The sequence below is a fragment of the Petaurus breviceps genome, unplaced genomic scaffold (genome assembly GCF_028583685.1).
Source record: "Petaurus breviceps papuanus isolate PSGF00001 unplaced genomic scaffold, PetGlider_PUasm1.0 126, whole genome shotgun sequence".
Classification (NCBI taxonomy): Eukaryota; Metazoa; Chordata; class Mammalia; order Diprotodontia; family Petauridae; genus Petaurus; species Petaurus breviceps.
In genome coordinates this window covers 26,805,824-26,825,775 of record NW_027185655.1, presented here as the reverse complement: position 1 = coordinate 26,825,775, position 19,952 = coordinate 26,805,824, and the positions used below count along the sequence as shown (strand labels likewise).

General features: G+C 38.7%; 1 protein-coding gene across 1 annotated transcript in view; it reads left to right on the top strand.

The window, feature by feature from the left end:
• Positions 1-9,021, top strand: part of GRID2 (glutamate ionotropic receptor delta type subunit 2) — a 919,201-nt gene extending 910,180 nt beyond the window's left edge. Inside the window, exons 14-15 of the mRNA XM_069098591.1 lie at positions 2,832-3,072; positions 6,596-9,021. Coding sequence (XP_068954692.1) covers positions 2,832-3,072; positions 6,596-7,018 — 664 coding nt within the window. The 3' untranslated portion in view covers positions 7,019-9,021. The remainder of the gene's footprint in view (positions 1-2,831; positions 3,073-6,595) is intronic.
• The last annotated feature ends 10,931 nt before the right edge of the window (positions 9,022-19,952 follow it).

Below are 19,952 nucleotides of genomic sequence, written 5' to 3'. Positions count from 1 at the left end.
GAAAAGTATTTAATAAGGACTTCCTATGTGCTAAGTATTCTGGATACAAATACAAAAGTAATACCATCCATACCCTCCAGGAACTTATATTATAATGAAGGGAAGGAAAACATATAAAGGAGGAGTGATCTGGGGAGGCTATTTTGTTCTGGGTAGTCAGAGGGATGTTGAGTGTAGCATTAGAGTAGTCTGCTGATATACCCTTTCCAAAGGCAATGGTGGTGATTGATTTCTAGTTCTTAGAGCAAAAGATAGAAAGCAGATGGAAGGGCATGATGGTAATGAAGAAAATGACCGGGGTGCAGGGGAGGGGGCAGAAAAGTAAGGGAATAAGCATTTATATAGCAGGTACTGTGCTAAGCACTTTTTCCAAATATTATTTCATTTGTTTATCCCAACAACCCTGCAAGGTAAGGGCTATTAATTTCACCTTATAGTTGAGGAAATTGAAGGACAAAGAGGATGCGTGACTTGCCCAGGGTAATACAGCTAGTGTCTGATGCTGGATTTGAACTCAGGACTTCCTGACTTCAGGAAGGAGCTCTACCTAGATAAGAACACTGGATCTCGAGGAGTACAGAGATGAGGGGCAAAGTTCCTCCTGGGCATGGTCTCTGCACCGCTAAACTGAAGGCTAGAGCAATAGAGGCAACAGAATGAAAACATGGCCAGAGCATGCACGAAAAGGGAGTGGGGAGGGCCAGCTTAACTCTAATAATGGTCAGTCTCCTGCATCTATTTCAGCTCTAATATCTTTCATTAAATTCCAACTCTACTCTCATATCTTATGGTAGATATCCTGGGAACTCTCAAATTATACTCATTGAGCATCATAAGCTTTCCCAAGCTGTCCTCAAGCCTGACAGCTGAAGAGACAGGGCACTGATCAGACTTGACCGCAAAGCAGACTGTTTCCAGCGCATAAAAATTTACAAGGCCCAGGACTGAGCCACCCCAGGACATCCTTGATCCCAGAGATCAGTACCTGCAGAAAGCAGCAGCAGGACCCCAGAAAATAAAAAATCAAAACCAATCCAAGCCCAGACATTTCTTCTGGAAGTATGTAGGGCCTGGCTCCAACACAGACTCAATTCAGAAAGTAAGAATAGAAGATTAAGTAAACACTATACTAGGCCATCAGAGTCTTTTGGCCACAGATTGTTATTTTAGGAGTGAAGGGCAGAGAGGGGAATAGCAGCTCTTAGAGCTGTTCTATCAAGCCACAGAGGGTTTACCATCTGAAATGAGGGGGAAGGTACTCTCCAGTAAAATCACAGATCCTTAAAGTGTATATATTGACAGATGCATATGTGTATATATGTATTATATATATGTATATATATGTTTGTGTATACAGAGGCAATTTGGTGAAATAGCTAACAAGCCCACCTTAGAGTTAAGAAGTACCTGGATTCAAGGCCTATATTTGTCATAAGACTTGTCATGTTATAGTGGAAGAAGAGTTGGTTTCGAGTCCCACATGCTGGGTAATACCTCCTTCTGGGAGCAGGTAAAGAGGTACCATCATGGAGAAAGAATACTGGATTCAAAATTGGAAAGACCTAGCTTCAAATCCCAATAATTCCTCTGAGCTCAGTTTCCCTCATGTGTCAAATGAAGATAACAAAACTTTTATTAGCTACTTCACAGGGTTATTGTGAGGGATTCTGTCATATAAATTATTCAGTTAGAGTAGCTTATGCCCTTGGGGAAGACAGAGAAATCCTGGTGGGAGGCATATCCAGATTCCACATGGTACTTCCTGGGAGAGGGGCATAGAGAAGGTGCTTGGGGCAGGGGGGAGTGGGTCAAGATACACAGAGCACAGAGCCTGCACTATACACAGCATAGACCTGCCTCACACCTTTGCCCAGAGCTGACCCCATACTTACATATTCCCACATGCATAAACTCTCTACACATTAACTCTTACTTCTGACATTACTCTCTTCTTCCAGCTGTGAGAATGGCATAAAAGAGGTAATAAACTTCCAAAAAGTGAGTAATTTGCTCTTTTGAGGTAGGCTTATTTCCATCAAAATTCAAGCTAGCACCATTAGTTTTAAGTTACTTCTGTTCTAAGTTACTACTATGTCAAATGTGTAGTTTAATCTTTACAAAAAAGCCCAACAAAAGCTGCAATCGCTGACAGTTGCCAGCTGATGATGAAAAGAAAGGCTTTTCTTATTTAGACTTATTACCTGAAAGCTTCTCAGGAATTTTGCTTTTTGTTCTTCTAGGTAAGATGCATTTCCTCCTTTGGCATTAAAGAGGAAAGCAGACCAGTTATGTGCAAAACCAGAAACGATGTATTTTATCAACTTCAAAATTATCCCAGGGCTTTCTCCCACATCGTGTTAAATAATAGAAGCCTTTTTAATTGAATTTCTTTGTATGTACCATATGCTGCATGACGGCGTGCCAGCATCTCGCTGTAAGCAGCAAAATGTTCCTTATAAAAGCATTAGAATCCAGAGCGTCATTTTGTTTCAAAGACCATGGAACTGTGTAGCAGCATGAAACCACACAAAAAATACTGCCTTGGAAATGTAATTATAAAAACACATCATAGCTACCCCAGGGGAAATTTTATAAATTATAGAACACAAGCTTGCAAGCACACACAAACTCATGGGGGAAAAAAAAACCACCTTGTGGTATAAACTCTATCTGTTGAATTACAACAATGGAGTTTCTCATTACCCACCACTCTCTCTGTGACTTGGTTTCCCTTTGATACACACTATACTTTATAGGGTGTTCAACAGTGGGGCTTTTCTATGCTTCTATATCTCAACAGTTGTCTCTGTTTTCTCTTTTCTCCCCCCAAGAATCCTAGAACTTCAACAGAATGGAGATATGGATATATTGAAACATAAGTGGTGGCCAAAAAATGGCCAGTGTGACCTGTACTCTTCTGTGGACACTAAACAGAAAGGCAGTGCCCTGGACATAAAGAGCTTTGCGGGCGTCTTCTGCATTCTGGCAGCAGGGATTGTCCTCTCCTGCTTCATAGCAATGCTGGAGACATGGTGGAACAAGAGGAAAGGCTCCCGCGTCCCTTCAAAAGAGGTATTGGCTTGAGAGTTTCATCTTCCTACAGAGACCTCATGTCCTAGGAAAAGCATGCCACCTTTGTGGCATTGTCTAAGATTTGCCAAAAGAAGAATCCTGAAGACTGCCTCATTAGAATAGAGTTGGTGGTAGGAGAATTATTTAGCAACAATGTCTTCTTCGTTAGAAGACATTGAATTCACAGCGAGTAAGAGCACCAGCTCCAGTGTCGGGATGACCTGGGGATCAAATCCCGGGCTCAGACACTTAGCACCCGCCCAGAAACACCTGGCCGTGTAATCTTGAGCAAGTTACTTAATCCCAACTGCTTAGGGGCGGCCAGGTGGCTCAGCGAGTAAGAGCACTGGATCCAGTGTCGGGATGACCTGGGCATCAAATCTGGGCTCAGATACTTAGCACCACACCCAGAAATAACTGGCCGTGTAATCTTGAGCAACTTACTTAACCCCGATTTCTTTAAAAAAAAAAAAAAAGACATTGAATTAACCTTACAAAAGTAAAATTGGCACCCAAAATTCAACTTTCTGCTTTAGGGTAGTCAAAGAAAATAGGATACTACAGTATTCTAAATATTGAAAATCCCATGTACTATAAGTGAACTTTGAATTTCCCCAAGCTCAGTGCAGCCTTTAATCTAGTGATACTTGGGGACTTTTACCAAGTGATAGATTTGTGTCTTTTTATTTAAATGAATTGTTCAATGTGTAAATAAATCTCTTAAGCCTAAAAAACCTGATACCTACCCAGCTTCCTCACCACTACTATGTGAAAGAAACATAATCAATATGCATTTTTCATCACAAAGAGGTAGAAGGGGGAAAACATACTATTTTCAATTACTGCATCCCTCTTTCTAGGAACACAGACCTACAGGAAATTAGTTTTTGTTTTTCTTGGTTCCTTTTGCCAACTTCACACTATGGAATTAGAATTCTTTTCCCTCTTCCTGCAATGATTATAATTGACCATTGTAAGAGCCAGATTCATTTTCTCAATAATTACAAGTAACTATAAAGATGCATGCCATGCTTTTTAAAAGAAAAAAATCCTTGCTTTCATCTAAATATTGTTTTTATATATACAGTAGCAGAAAAAAAACAAATGAGAGAAGGAAAATAGCTGAATATTTTGTTTCCTCTTTTGCTTTTTTTTTTTGGAGGGGGGAGGGCAGGGCAATTGGGGTTAAGTGACTTGCCCAAGGTCACATGGCTAGTTTTTGTGTTAAGTGTCTGAGATCAGATTTGAAGTCAGGTCCTCCTGACTCCAGGGCCAGTGCTCTATTCACTGTGCCACCCTAGCCGCCCCATATTTTGTTTCCTCTAAGGTTCACCTAAAACATCTTTTTTGTAGTAAAATTCCCAAATACACTAAAACATCATTAATGAAAAGAAATGTCAGTCAGATTGATTCAAATATGAGATTTGTATACAATTTTCACAGAATTGTTTGTGCATTGATGTATTAAATGCACTGATGAAAGTGATCAATGATTCACATAGCAACTCTGTTTTTCAACAGTTTGTTTAAATTATTGTTTTATTTATTATTTATTTAAATGAGTCCTTCTGAAGTTTTATGGGATCTCAAAAACATATTTTCTCCAAATACTGTTTTTTAATATCCCCCTCATGACTTAGTCTACAAAATTAGCCATGCTATTAATTTTTTGCTTTTTTTTTTGGAGGGGGCAGGGCAGGGCATTTGGGGTTAAGTGACTTTCCCAAGGTCACACAGCTAGTAAGTGTTAAGTGTCTGAAGCTGGATTTGAACCTCAGGTCCTCCTGACTCCAAGGCCAGTGCTCTATTCACTGCACCACCTAACCACCCCCTATTAATGCTATTAATGAAGAAAAGGTTTTCTTAAACTAAGAAATATGTTAGTACAACTGAATTAGTGGGTTTTGAATTAACAAAATATTATTTTAAAATAGTTTAGCACATAAGTGCAGCATCACAGCTAAGACTCCATCTTCTCTGAAAAATCTGGAAATTAAAGATTTCCAAAATCCCCTTATATTTTGAATTATTGTAGGCAATATAAAAATTTTTGCATCACTATATTTGTTGATGGATGACTACATTTTAGCTGCTGTCAGGACCATAAAATTGTATTTCCCAAGCTCCTAAAATCTTAGTAATAACATTACATTAACATGGTATTTTTATTGAATTTGGAAATGAGGGAGGAAGAGAAAAAATAATAATGCACATCAAAATAGCTGCCCATGCACAATAGGGAGAATTTTACCTGAGCTCTGTTACATGGCAGCCAATAGAGATCCCTCACTGAGGAGTCTCAATTTTCTTTGTGTTTTTTTTTAAATCATCTTGATATGTTTTTACTATATAGGTCTAGTTAGACGGTTGACTGATGAAAAGAAGGATCTTTTTTCCCTTTGGCATTTTCCTCCCAGAGTGCAAAGTACATATTTAATACATATTCAAAGTACATATTGAAATCTGATTTCACCCTTATTAATCTGAAGTTGCATTTCCATTCACCCTTATTAATCTGAAGTTGCATTTCCAATAGATCAAGGTGTCATAAATGTTTTAGAACTTGTTGTGCAAGACTGAGTCTATAAGTAGACGAAATAAACTTTCACTTACACTATCTGTGACTTGCCCAAGGTCACACAGCTAGTAAGTGTTAAGTGTCTGAGGCTGAATTTGAACTCAGGTCCTTCTGACTGCAGGGCCTGTGCTCTATTCACTGCGCCACCTAGCTGCCATATAAATTTGATCATTAGAAATTTAGTTTTTTGGACTGAACATTCCTGCTTCTAGCCATTCTTTAAAATTCAAATACCTCAGGCAGCTGGGTGGCGTAGTGAGTAGAGTGCCGGCCCGGAGTCAGGAGGACCTGAGTTCAGATCCAGCCCCATACACTTAAAAAACACACACACACACACACACACACACACACACACACACACACACACACACACACCCCTAGCCCTGTGACCTTGGGCAAGTTACTTAACCCCAATTGGCCTCCAAAAAAAAAAAAAGCAAATAAATAAAATTCAAATAGTTCTAGAATGGATAACACTTCTTGTAAATTGAATTAACAAATTAATTTCTAATGTCATTTTCACTTATAACAGGAAGAACTAGGGGCTGCATAAGATCATTAAATACCTAGGAATGAGGATCTCTCATTTGGAATAAAGATACAGAAAAGGGAAGGGGGTAAACAAAGACAGCTAGACCTACTTCACAGTTTTGCTTACAATTGGCCCCGTTTTAGTATAATAATCACCTGTCTCTCCCACATCTTTGTAGTTAACGTGCTAAAATATTACAAGTGCAGTATGTTCCTCTTAGTGGAATTAATTGCAGAGAAGTGTTTTGCTAAAAGTAGTCATACCTGAACTGTACACGCACATATTGATACTAAAATCCAGTTAATTCCATATGCTATCTCCTGATGTGTTTTCTTCAGACCACAGACGCTCCCATTCAGGGGCCTACGGAGATAATGAAAGTTCTATCTTCTTTCTCTTTTTTTCATCCCCAGGATGACAAGGAAATTGACCTGGAGCACCTCCACAGACGTGTCAATAGCTTGTGCACAGATGATGACAGTCCCCATAAACAGTTTTCCACCTCATCAATTGATTTGACCCCTCTGGACATTGATACATTGCCAACTCGGCAAGCACTGGAACAAATCAGCGATTTCAGGAACACTCACATTACCACAACAACCTTTATCCCAGAGCAAATCCAGACTCTTAGCCGTACACTGTCAGCTAAGGCGGCTTCTGGTTTCTCGTTTGGCAACGTGCCTGACCACCGAACTGGGCCTTTCAGGCACAGGGCACCCAATGGGGGCTTTTTCAGGAGTCCTATTAAAACAATGTCATCAATCCCCTATCAACCAACTCCTACTCTTGGGCTTAATCTTGGTAATGACCCAGACCGAGGTACCTCCATATGACCACCAGGCAAAGCTTCTTCACTATTTCTTTTTAGGACTCCCTTTGCAAGGAGCAATTGTAATTTTGTGGGACTAACATGGATGTAACTTTTTTTAAAAAAAAATCAGGATTCTTAGTAACAGCTCTAGATCTTTCTCTTGACCATCTCGCTTTCTCTCTCTTTCTTCCTACCCATTTCCCTCCATTTTTTCCCTTAGTCACCTTGTTCCCCCCAAATTTAGGACACTAGTATTCTATTAGGATGCTTTTCATATACTGTACTTCAAGTATAGGAAATGTGCACTGAATATACTACAAGTATATGCAGGTTTACTTTGACATAAAGGCCTCCACAATGTCTCTCTTTTCTAAAAAAATAAACTTGCAATAATTTCATTCTTTTTCTATTTGTTCTGCTGCATTCATCCAATGCTTTGCTTCTGTTCTGTGTCCTTTAACTGTGGACCAAAGGCAACCCCTGCAGTGTAAAAAAAAAAAAAAAAGACCATTCAGGCCACATAACATGAGAATGCAATTTTGTAGGACTACAAAAAGCCATCACTATGCCAGTAAAAACTACAGTTAAATTTATTCTTGCACTGCAACAGTGCATATGACCTTTATGTGATTGTACAGTATTAAAAAAAAGATTTTTCTTATGTACAGTAAACTTTATCATGTGGCAGGAACCTGTCGTGTTAAATAAATTAGTGTCTCATATATACATATATATGCACCTATATAATGTGTATATATATATATAACATGGTGGCCATTGCTATCACAATTCATTTAATAAAGCTTTAGGTTTTAAAAAAATTGTGTTGTATACAGGAAAGATGTACAATGAAGTGGGTCTTTTCAGTTAGAAAAGGTAGGTTGCTTTCATGGGATTCTGACTTGCATTGTTTGCCAACCTGAGCATATATTATAATTTTTTTTTATTAAAACATCCAGGGCAATTTAGTGTTTGTACCTAGATGTAACTCATTTGAATAGGTTTTGCATTTGTTATTCAGAAATGTATAAAGCTAACCTTGATAATTTTGCTTTTAATTAATTAGATAAATGGAAAATGTTATTAGCTAAACCACATCCATGACAGCTAATATAGCTCTATAAGAGTTTAAACATAGATCACTGAAGGTTAATAAATTCTCTTCCAAAGCAGTAGACCAATCAATAAAATAGCTATGTTAGTAGGAAGAAGGGGGAGCCCTTGAAAAATATTGATAGGGCCTTAATTACTGTCATATATTATCCTTTAAAAAAAACAGACCAGGCTCTCATTTTAATCCCTTTGGAATTTAGTTTTATTTAGAGGAGTTAAGTAATTTTTACATTAGTGCCAAGTGTATAGAAAGACAATAGCAAAAATCAGTGCTCCTTTGGGCACGACCCTTTTAAAGTCACATTCTTACTTGTTAGAAATATAGAAAGAGCTTTCAGTTTGTAATCCTTAAATTAAAATGTGGTAAGTAAGAAGCAAGTAACTTAATCCTGCATTTTTTTTTATGCAGTCATACACTTAATTTAATCCGATTCATTCCGTGGCTAGGATTGATATAGGAATCAGCCAACGTGAATTGCTTTAGGAGAAATTTAAAAGTATATTCTTCAGATATATTCTATTTTGATGGTAATTCTGTTCTGGGGAGCATCTTGTACTGTCACTGTTTTGTACTAAATCTTCAAATATTGTCTACTGTGTAAGGCAGAATGATTTCTTATCATGCACAGACCATTTTGTTTCCAGGGCAGCAAGATTCTAAGTGCATGCACAACTTGTCTTCCCTTGTAAAATCCATGATTTCATTCAAAAATCTGATTTAAAAAAAAGAAATCTTTACAAAAAGCTATGTAGGGACATACCAGATGTTGCAGTGATTTTAGTTATTAAACAAATTGTTAACCATGTACGATATTTAAAAATAGGCCTATTTTGATGTGTTGCCTATTATACAAATACACAAAACACTTTTTGGAGGCCTCAGTTACAAGTGGCAGAGCTTTCTGTGTATAATTTGTCTAAATAATTTGTCTAATAAAATTGTTTTCTAAACTTGCTCTCATACCGTTGAAGTCCTAAATAATGTGAAAATGGAAAAGGCTCAGTTTCTCCTGGCTCAAGAAAATGCTTTTAGAAAAATGTACCCTGGGTTTTTTAAATAACAGAATATATATAAATATGAACCAACCGTGCTATCAAAAAGAATGATTATGAGACAGCAAATATTAATGGTCCACATGGCAACTTCTTTTTGCATTGCATTACAAACACCACATATGCTATACAGTCTTCCATCTGGAAAGTTTCTGTGGGCACTCTCATGGTAGAGCAAGACAAAGATGTGGGATGGTTTTTTTTTTTCAATTAGTGTGGGCAAAGCTCTTGATTTAATGAAGCAAGACAAGAACCTGATGCATTTACAATGAAGAAATTCGGGTCTTTTTCCAAATTAAGATCCATTTAGTATTAAATTCTTTGCTATTAGAATAGCATATTTACCATAATTAATTTATTACATATTTGCTTTTATTTTAGTATTTTTTTTGGACAGCTATGACATTTCCACACATTTCCATAGTCAATGGAAATATATTTGAAAATATATTACATACAGTTTAATCTAAAACTTTGATCTTCTAAAATCCCACTAAAGCAGGGGTCAGCTAGATGGCACAGTGAATTGAGCACCAGCTGTGGAGTCAGGAGGACTGGAGTTCAAATGTGGCCTCAGAAACAACTCCTACTAGTTGTGTGACCATAGGCAAGTCACTTAACCCCAACTGCCCCGCCTCCCCTCCTCTAAAACAGACCAAAAAAAAAAAAACCCACTAAAGCAAAGCAAATACAAGACTAGTTGTATACATTAAGAAAAATTGAAAAGGGGGAGGCCAGGTAGCACAGCAAGTAAGAACACCGGCTCCAGTGTCGGGATGACCTGGGGATCAAATCCAGGCTCAGATACTTAGCACCCACCCAGAAACACCTGGCCATGTAACCCTTCAGCAAGTTACTTAACCCTGATTGCTTTAAAAAAAAAAAAGAGAGAGAGAGAAATAGGCTAAAAACTACAAAATTCCTTTCATATGAAAGATAAAAAATAGCTTCACTGGGCTTTAAAAAGAGGCCAAAATCACAAATCAAATCACAAATCGGTAGCTTTTCATCAAGCTAAAATAAAAATCAAGAACCATGGAAAATACAGATCTATAGTTAAATGAGTGCTGTAGCCATGACAGATAAGAAACAGAGCAAGCCAGTAAGCAAAGGATTAAAATGGAAAACTTCCAAACTTGGTGCTAAATGGGACTCACCTTGTAGTTTATAACCAATTTTAGAACTTAAAGGTACCTCAAAAACCAACTAGTCCCAAACCCTGAGACTGAGAGGCCTACAAAACCAAAGAATTCCTGACTCCTGGCTCAGTACTGTTTCCAGTAGGCCTAATATACCCATATACCCAGGTATAAAGATAGGAACACTAACTCCTACCTCACTATTTCAACATGAAACTTAGAACTGATGGAGAAAATGTTTTGTTTTCCTTGAAACAAGCCTTGATCCTGCTGGATCAAGAAAGAAATCATGTTACCATATTCCCTACCTCAGATCCAATATATATCTCATTTCTGCTATACCTGATGAGAGTCATAAAACCACAGTCTTCCATGATTGTATTAATGTGACATACTGATTGTCAATTACTTCTAAGGCCCACATTCAGATCTGTGATTTCACCAGTGTGGGAACTCTTCACAAATCACAAACAAACCCTCTAAGTCTTAGATATGGTGGAAAGGAATTGCGTAGCTAAAATGGTCATATTCCTGTGGCTGCCTACTGATGAGCCAAAGTGATCATCTGAGCCAGCCTGGTCCTGGGATGGCCAGGCTCACATTCCAAGTCTTTCTATGGTTTGGTAGCAGAACCTGCCAAATGTGTTCCACCAGCACATCCTTAAAGAATTTAAGGTCACCTCCATGCCATAAAGAGGACTTTGAGGAACATTACATTACATGAAGGGAAGAAAAAGTGTTTATTAAATGCTCCTATGTGCAAAGCACCAGGCAAATGTTAAAGGATGACCAATTTTAGTGGGCCAACTCACTTTTGAAAAGTAGACAAAACTGTCTTAATATTTCTCCACTATTTCAGACCATGAAACTCTAAAATTACTACTTGGAGAGAGCTTAATTTTTGGAACTTTGTACTGAAAAAATTGCAGAGGGAAAAAATAAACTTGTTTTGTGTAGCACCTGATACAGCAATATAATGTTATTTTTTCATGTTTGGGTTAGATCTTTGATGAATATTAAACATCTTGATATATTTTTAAAGCTTGTAAATGTTTTTGCTTTATAACTTTTAGTATGGTGCAAAAAAAATCCACACTTCCAAATTAAAATAATAAGTTTGCCAGGTGCTTTATGCATATTATCTGTTACAATCTTCATAGTAATGAGCTAGGTGCTATTATTTTTTTAACAAATGAGGAACTTGAATGACCTTTCATTATTCTATTTTACATACTATTTAATATATCACCTCTCCACCAAGGTTTTTGTTAGGTTTTTTTTTTTTACTGAAAGAGGTGGAAATTACTTTTAAAACATATAGAGGTAATAAATGTTTTACAATTTGAACTTCTGAAAGTGGCTTTTAGAGACACTATCACTATACTATTTTTAAAATGAAATGAAAATGAAAAAAAGCCCTGACGATCATAATTTTCTGAATTTATGAGTCTTATCATATGATTAAGACTTTTGAACACTAAGATCCACATTCTGTTTCTGAGAAAACAAAAAAAATATATGGTAGAGATATGGTGCTAGAGCTGGTGGCCAAAGAGTGGGGCTCAAGCTACTGATTTTCAAACTATGTTATGTGGAAGGCCAAGGGTAGAAACCACTGCTATAAATTTCCTTTCCTTTCTTTATCTATTTGTGTATCATCCAATCCCAAAATATTTCCCCAAACAACTGCTTTTATCATAATTTGTGGTTTTAGCATTTCCTATTAATTCTGCTAATGGGATTAGAGGTCAAGAACTTCTATTTAACATTGGTCATACTGGCAGAACCACTCATAGTTCCAAAGTGTTTCATGACATAAGTGCTTAGTGGAGACTATCTTTCCTGCACCAGACTGTCTACTTCTAACAATGGCCCAGTTCCATTCATCCCTGGCCATATGCCCTAAGGCCTCTAGGCCTCTTCTGTTCTGGCAAAGATGCAGTGATCCACATCTCCTGTACTCTGTTCATGATATGAATTAATGATGTGGTTGCCATAAGTAGACAGCTGTACTGGCTGCCTACATAGCTATTTACCACAATGGGTACAAATTAGTTTGCAGTCAATGAAACAGACTCTGAAATTATGAAGCACAGCAGGTTCATAGCTGAGGGCCACGAGGTCATTTTTACCCACAAAGATATTGGGGTTTTGTGAGGCAGTCCCTTTGTCTTTGCATCTAAGGATAGTATAAATCCTTGCCTTCCTCAGGAACTAATTTTTGAAATTTCCTAATTCTTTTTACCTTTTTTCAATTTTTTTGTCATGGTATGAGAGAAGAAATGGAACTAAAGCATAAAAATATGGAGGGGAAAAAAAAACAAGTGAAAATAGTGTGCATCGATCTGCATTCGGACTCCATTATTTTTTTCTCTGGATATTCAGCGTTTTCCATCATAGGTCTTTTGTAATTGTCTTGGATCATTGTATTGCTGAGAAGAGCTAAGTTAATCATAGTTAATGATCACACACACAATGTCGTTCTCCCTGTGTACAACATTCTCCTGATTCTGCTCATTCTTCTTACCTTTAAAAAATTACTCTATACTGATATGCATAACCATATCATTATTATCAGTTAATTTCTAATAGGACCTTATAGTTTGAATTTTTAAAGAGTTTTCATGAAAACCTCCTTTGATCTTCCCATGAATATTGTGAGGTAGACAAAGCACATATTAACATTCCTATTTTACAGATGAGATCTAGATGGTCAGTGACTTGTGATTGTGTAGCAAGTGTCTGGGGTTGGACTACACCTCAGTTCTGACTCTGAGATCTATTATAGATAGATTGATCAATACATATAGATTTCTACTATACTACATTACAATTCAGGGGGATTCTTATTTGAATGCTTTCTAAACACAGATAATCAGACCAAAATCCTTCTGATATTGTAGACTTCTGAAAGAAATGATAAAGCCAGGATTACAAATTTTTTCAAGGGTCACAAAATTTATGGAAATTTTAATCATTCTTCAAATTCTACATTGTCTCTGCCTGCAGATTTCACAGGCACTTTCTGTCCTACCTTGCAGAAGGGAAAGGGGCCTTTACAGATTGAGCTAGAACTTGGTGATGATATTTGGAAATGAAGCTTATTTCATGCATATCTTACAACTGAGAACTCTAAGGAACTTGAGAGGTCATCTAGTCCAGCCTCCTCATTTGACAAAGAAGGCAATGAATATGAAAGGTGGCAAATGGACTTTCCCAAGGTGCCACATCAGGTGGCAGCAGAGCAGGGCTAGAATGCCAAGGATCTGCATTGCAGGCCAGTGTTCTTGGTTCTAGATTCCATACGCCTTGACCTTGTTCCTGCATGCTAAGCTAAAGGAAGAGTAAATAGTTCTTTCTGCTTAGAAGATCTGTTTCATTTACCCACATACATGGATTCCAATGGAAATCAAGCAGAAATGGAATATAAATGCAGATTATTATATTTATTTTAGGGTTGTAGCCCAATTTCCTTGAACTCTCAACTTAGACTAGATCCTCTTTCTAGAAATATCAGAACCCCCTATGAACATATAGAATGTTCACTGCCTAGACAAAAATACAGGTCCAGAAAAGGTGCAATTAATTGTACTAAATAAATACTAGAATTGGAATTTGAACTCAAGTCTTCAATACTAGTTTTATTTTCACACAACCTACCCTACCAGTACAAGAGGTAGGGAAGAAGGAATGTTGCTGAGAGATTTGTGAAAGGATTTAACTTGGCTCATGAGGTTGAACTGACTTACCTGACATTTTCTAGATATATCCTGTCTCATGTTTAAAATCAATACTAATGACATTGAGATCATCATTGTAAAAACTGATTAAAACAGGGGCGGCTAGGTGATGCACTGAGTAAAGCACCGGCCCCAAAGTCAGGAGGACCCGAGTTCGGTTCCAGCCTCAGACACTTAACACCCACACACACACAAAAAAAAAAAAAACCTAGCTGTGTAACCTTGGGCAAGTTACTTAACCTCAATTGCACCCCCCCCCCAAAAAACTGATTAAAACAAACCCTCTGTCTACTCCTTCTAAAATAAAATATAAAAGGTATGTTTATCCACTTATAACATCCTAAGGATCTGAGATTTAGAGCTGGAAGACCTTAGCTGCCATATAAGCCAACCCTTTCGTTTTACAGATGAGGAAAAAGAAGCAGGGAGATTCAATGATTTGCCCAAGACCTCTGATCTCAGAGCCAATGGACTTTCCACTGAAGCACAGTTAATCATGACAAAAATTCCCCTGAGGAAAGCATAGAGACCAGATTGCTGCCCCAACTTAGAAGAGTTACATGGAAGTGATCCAGGGCAGGAAACCAGCTGATGTGGAAAAGCCCAGCATCCCTGGGCAGGGAAGACTAAAGAAGAGACTCCCACCCCACAAAGCTGCCGCACATTCTTCTGCATATTTTTCCCAAAGTTCCAAAATGTACAGTAACATCCATCCATCCCGTTTCTCTGTGATTATGGAGATCATAAATCTCACCAAATTCAGAAGGTGTTACTGACAGCTTATCCAACTTTAAAGAAAGCTAAAACTGAACGTGTATTATTTCTTTTTGATCCAATCAGTAAGTTTCTTGATTTTCTTTTAACTCGACAACTAGCTAGGGTACTATGGGAATTTTTCTTTTCAAAAGAGACCACTCTGGCAATAGATTTCTGCTTTTTCCTCTATCATATTACCAGGTCTGATTTCACATAAACTCCCCTCAAAAAAGAACACAAAATTCTCAATAAATTTTAAAGATAACATTAATTTCCATCCGGATACTAGCCACAGATGGAACACTAAGGCTGCCTAGACTCCAAATATAAATCTTTTCAACACACACACACATTTACATTTTTATCTAAACCATGACTATTTCCAGCACAATTAGCACAAAATCCCTGCATACTGCTCCAAGAGGTCAATTCCTGCTGAGAGGTCATGAAATAAGTGGTGATGAGCTCTCACAATTCCAGCAAGGGCAACATTTACTACAGTAACTGATAGCTTTGGTCTCGCCAAAAGCTTGAAATAGTAAAGTGAATTCTAGTTTCATGTCATTATTCTATTTCAGGTGATTGATATTTTTACTTAAAATGAGTGTTGCAAGTCATGTATCGTTTCCCCGATGCCGTGGTTGTCTTTGAAAACAAAGAACGAGCTGCCTGAATGGGGACTCAGTCAGTTGGGAAACTCAGCTTGTCATCTTCTCCTCCTCCTCCTCTCCCAAAAGAAGGTCAATACTGCTGACCAGAAGCTGCCCAGTTAACTTGGGGTTTTCTGGCTACATTCCTTCCTTCCTATCTTTTTTTTCTTTCCTTCTTTCCTCTTTCTTTCTTTCTTTCACCAAACCTTAAATCCACTTCACTCTAGAGCTCATAGATTGAACCACATTAGGTCTCTGCCCACGTACTACTTAATGGCTATATTTTGGGCCTGCTGGCTCAGAGTGAATATCAATTGTAACTATTCCTCTTTTCCAAAGCAACCTGAGGGTCTTCCCCTCCCCGTTGGATGTTTTTTCCTTTTTTTTTTTTAAATAAAAGGGGCCCTCCTGAGACTCACCTCTTTAAGGGGCCTATTGACTGAATGGGCATCACCTCACTCAAAGTGAGAGCCTTAACAGGCCTTAGCCTAAAAGGGTCAGGATCTCCTATTGCATCCTGGGCCATCTCCAGTTGTCCTGATCCATATCTGGCCACTGAACCCAGATGACTCTGGAGAAGAAAATGAGGCTGGTGATTTTGCACAGCACTCTCACACTTAAATCCATTTCTCTTGCCTGTCATGGCATCATCTCCCTCATGCCATGGTTCTCTTCCAGGATGGACAAACAGCATTAACAGGAGTTCAGAAAATGGGATGATTTTTAGAAAAAACAAATGAGATCTGTTTTAGACATGTTGAGTTTGAGATACATTCATTATTTTCCTGCGACATATGTAAACCACCTTTTAAAATTCAGAAAGCTTGATTTAAAGATACTTGATTATGAATACTTTTACAAATCTCTCTAATTTTATCCACTTTTTAAATTCAGATTTGTACATATTGGGTTTACCTAAGTCATAATATACTTAATGTACTTCATTCAAATCAAAGTCAACTGCAAATCATATCATTATCTCCCAGATGTCATGTTCCTCTTCAAAAAACACAACAATAAAATGAGTGCTATTACAAAACCAGGCTTAGTCGCCTAAAAACTTTTCCTTTTTTTTCCCTCTAAGTCATCAGCACTGATTTTTATAAAAGAATACATTAAGTATGTTTTGACTTAGGTAAACCCAATATGCACAAATCTGAATTTAAAAAGTGAATAGAATTAGAGAGAAATTTGTAAAGGTATTCATAATCAAGTATCTTTAAATGAGCTTTCCTAATATAATTAAGTATTTTTAAAAGGTGGTTTACATATGTTGCAGGAAAATAACGAATGTATGTCAAACTCAACATGTCTAAAACAGAACTCATTTGTTTTTTTCTAAACATCATCCCATCTTCTGAACTCCTGTCAATACTGTGTGTCCATCCTCGAAGAGAACCATGGCATGATGGGAGATGATGCCATGACATGCAAGAGAAATGGATTTAAGTGTGAGAGGGCTGTGCAAAATCACCAGCCTCACTTTCTTCTCCAGAGTCATCTGGGTTCAGTGGCCACATATGGATCAGGACAACTGGAGAAGGCCTGGGGTGTAGTGGGGACCTTTGCCTTTTCAAGCTAAGGTCTTTAACTCCTGTATTTCTGTCAAGGATACCACAAGCCTTTCCAATCATCCAGTTTTTCCACATTAGTACCCTTGACTCCTCCTTCTACCTTTTTCCACAATTAACTTCCAAGTATTGTCAATTATACCTCCACAACATCTCTCACACCCTTCACACCACCCTCTCTCAACAGCCTAGGTCAGGTTCTCGTTACCTGTCACGTTGACGATTGGAAAAGGTTTCCTGCTTTTTGTAAAAGACTATCCCTCCTTACTTCACCTCTTTCCTCTCTCTAAACTGTCCTCTATATGTGATTTCCCTTCTAAATATGGCATTCCCCTACTCAAACTCCAGCTGTTCCCCATTACCTCGACATTCAAGTACAAACTCCATTTTAATGTAAAGCTTTTACAACCCGACTCCAAGCTACCTTTCCCTTCACGCACAGTCAAATTGTTCTTCTTGCTGTTCTTCATTAATACAAACCACTCCATCTCCTGTTCCTGGGGCTTTATATTATCTATCCTCTGTGCATGGAATGCACTCCCTCCTTTCCACTGTCTTGTTTCCTTTAATCTCAGCTCAAGCACTACTCTCTAAATGAAACCTTTCCTCCCACCTGCTAGTGCCTCCCTCTCTCCCCCTCTGTCCCCTCTCTCCCCCTCCCTTTCCCCCCCCCCCCAGTCCTCCCCCCTTTCCCCCCCCCCCCTCTCCCCCCCCCCCCCCCTGCCACCCCCCCCCCCCCCTCCCCTCTCCCCCCCTCCCTTCCCCCCCCCTGCTGTCCTCCTCCCTGTCCCCTCTCCCTCTCTTCCTCCCTCCCTCTCCTGCTCTCCCCTCCCTTTCCCCCTCACCCCCTCTCCCTCCTATATATTATATACAATAGCATCATGGGTATTTTTGCTGAAGTGACTCCCAAAACATGAACCTGAAGATTGTAGCAGTAGCTGGACATAATTTCAAAGGGAAAAGGGGAAGAGAAGGGGCAGTTTTCTGGGGGTGGGGAAAGAACCTCAATAGTAGATGAGTGGGGGGGCACTCCATCCAAGCTGAAGGTGAGGGGAAGTCTCAGATTTGTGCCTTGGAACATGTGAACTTTGTTGTTTTGTTTTTGTTCTTTTTTTCCCCTGAATACCCCAACCCTGATCTCCTTCCTCAGTTCATTGAAACCTTACTTCCTGCCTTCCTATGCCAATTATGGAATCACTAGCCATCAGGGGTAAAGAGAAAAAGACAAGTTTCCCCCTACACCTTCCACACATCAGCCTCCAGCTTGCTCAGGTCTGACCACAGGAGATGAGGAGGCAGAGCTAGTCACTGGAGAGACAGGCTCTCAGATACAAAATACGCATGTGGATTTTAAAATAAGAGTACATCATTACAACACTGTTTCCTCTGGTATTGTTGCTCTCACTGTTGATGTTGTGTTTGCTATTGTCATTGTTTTCCTGAGTCCAGAGGGCAGTTTAGCTGGTGGTGCAATGTGTTTTCTTATTCCAGGAAGAATTCCAAATCTGGCTGAAGGGGATACCAAAGAACAAATACCCTTTAACAAAGGAACACTTTCTAACATACTTAGGCTTGAGGTGTCCCTGCTTAATTTCTTCTACTTCTTGGTGAAAAAAAAAGGGGGGGGGCGGCCAGGTAGCACAGCAAGTAAGAGCACCGGCCCCAGTGTCGGGATGACCTGGGGATCTAACCCAGGCTCAGACACTTAGCACCACACCCAGAAATAACTGGCCATATAACCTTGAGCAAGTTACTTAACCCCAATTCCTCTTTTAAAAAAAGCAGTTAAAGTACAATCCAGGAGTCAAGAAGTGGCTCAGAACATCTGGTCCCTTCTCACTGGTACCAGGTTTTTCTGTGATATGTGACTTTTGAGCCCTGAGGAGAAACAGTGCAACACAAAGATTCCCACCTAGGAGACGGAAGACCCTCCACTTTTTCCTTCCAGACACAGGGAGCATAGATCTAGATATGACTGAGCTAGAGGTCAGTGCACAGTCGGAAGTAAGGGGCTATCAGAGTTAGACAACCGAGTCCTGAATTCTCCAGAAGATGGTTGGGAAGTCCTTTCCCTCTCTTCAGGTTAAGTGCCCAGACACCCCACAATGGGGCCATCAACCAAGTTCCTCAAGGGATAATCACTTGTATGTATACAAAGCAAATTGTAGGTGTGTGTATGTGTTGGTGTGTATATAAACATATGCCAACACATATACACTCACACACACATACACACACAAATATATATGATTTATATTTGTATGGCATATCATATACTATATTATAGGCACATTTATATATACATATAAGTAAATATAAATATGTACATATACATATATAAATTTATATATACATATATAAATATAGACATAATAAATTACATACATATATAAATGTGTGTATGTATGTTCTTTGAAAATACCTGTAGACATGGCTAGGTGGTATGGCAGATAGAGCACCAGACTTGGAGTCAGAAAGACTTGAGCTCAAATTTGCCCTTGGACACTTAATAGCTTTATGACTTTGACCAAATCACTTAACCTCTGTTTGCCTCAGTTTCCCCATCTGTAAAATGGAGAATACACCTATCTCCGACAGTTGTTGTGAGGATGAGTTTGGCACAGTTTCTGGTGCAGAATAAGGGCTATCTAAATGCTGGTTATTATTATGTCATCTATCCACCCCCCCCCCATTAGAATGTAAGCTCTAAGAGTGGAGGAATGATTTCATTTTTGTCTTTCTATCTCTAGCATAATGATTGACATTATGATTGTTAATGATGTTAAATGATGATACCATTTTTTAGCCCATACCTCTGATTCCATTGGCACGAGAAACTGATGGTGAAAAGACTCCCTCTAGGGATGTGAATTGATACCTTCTCTTAGAGAGCTGTTCTAGGGGTGGACCACATGTGGTCTCAAGGCTGCAGAT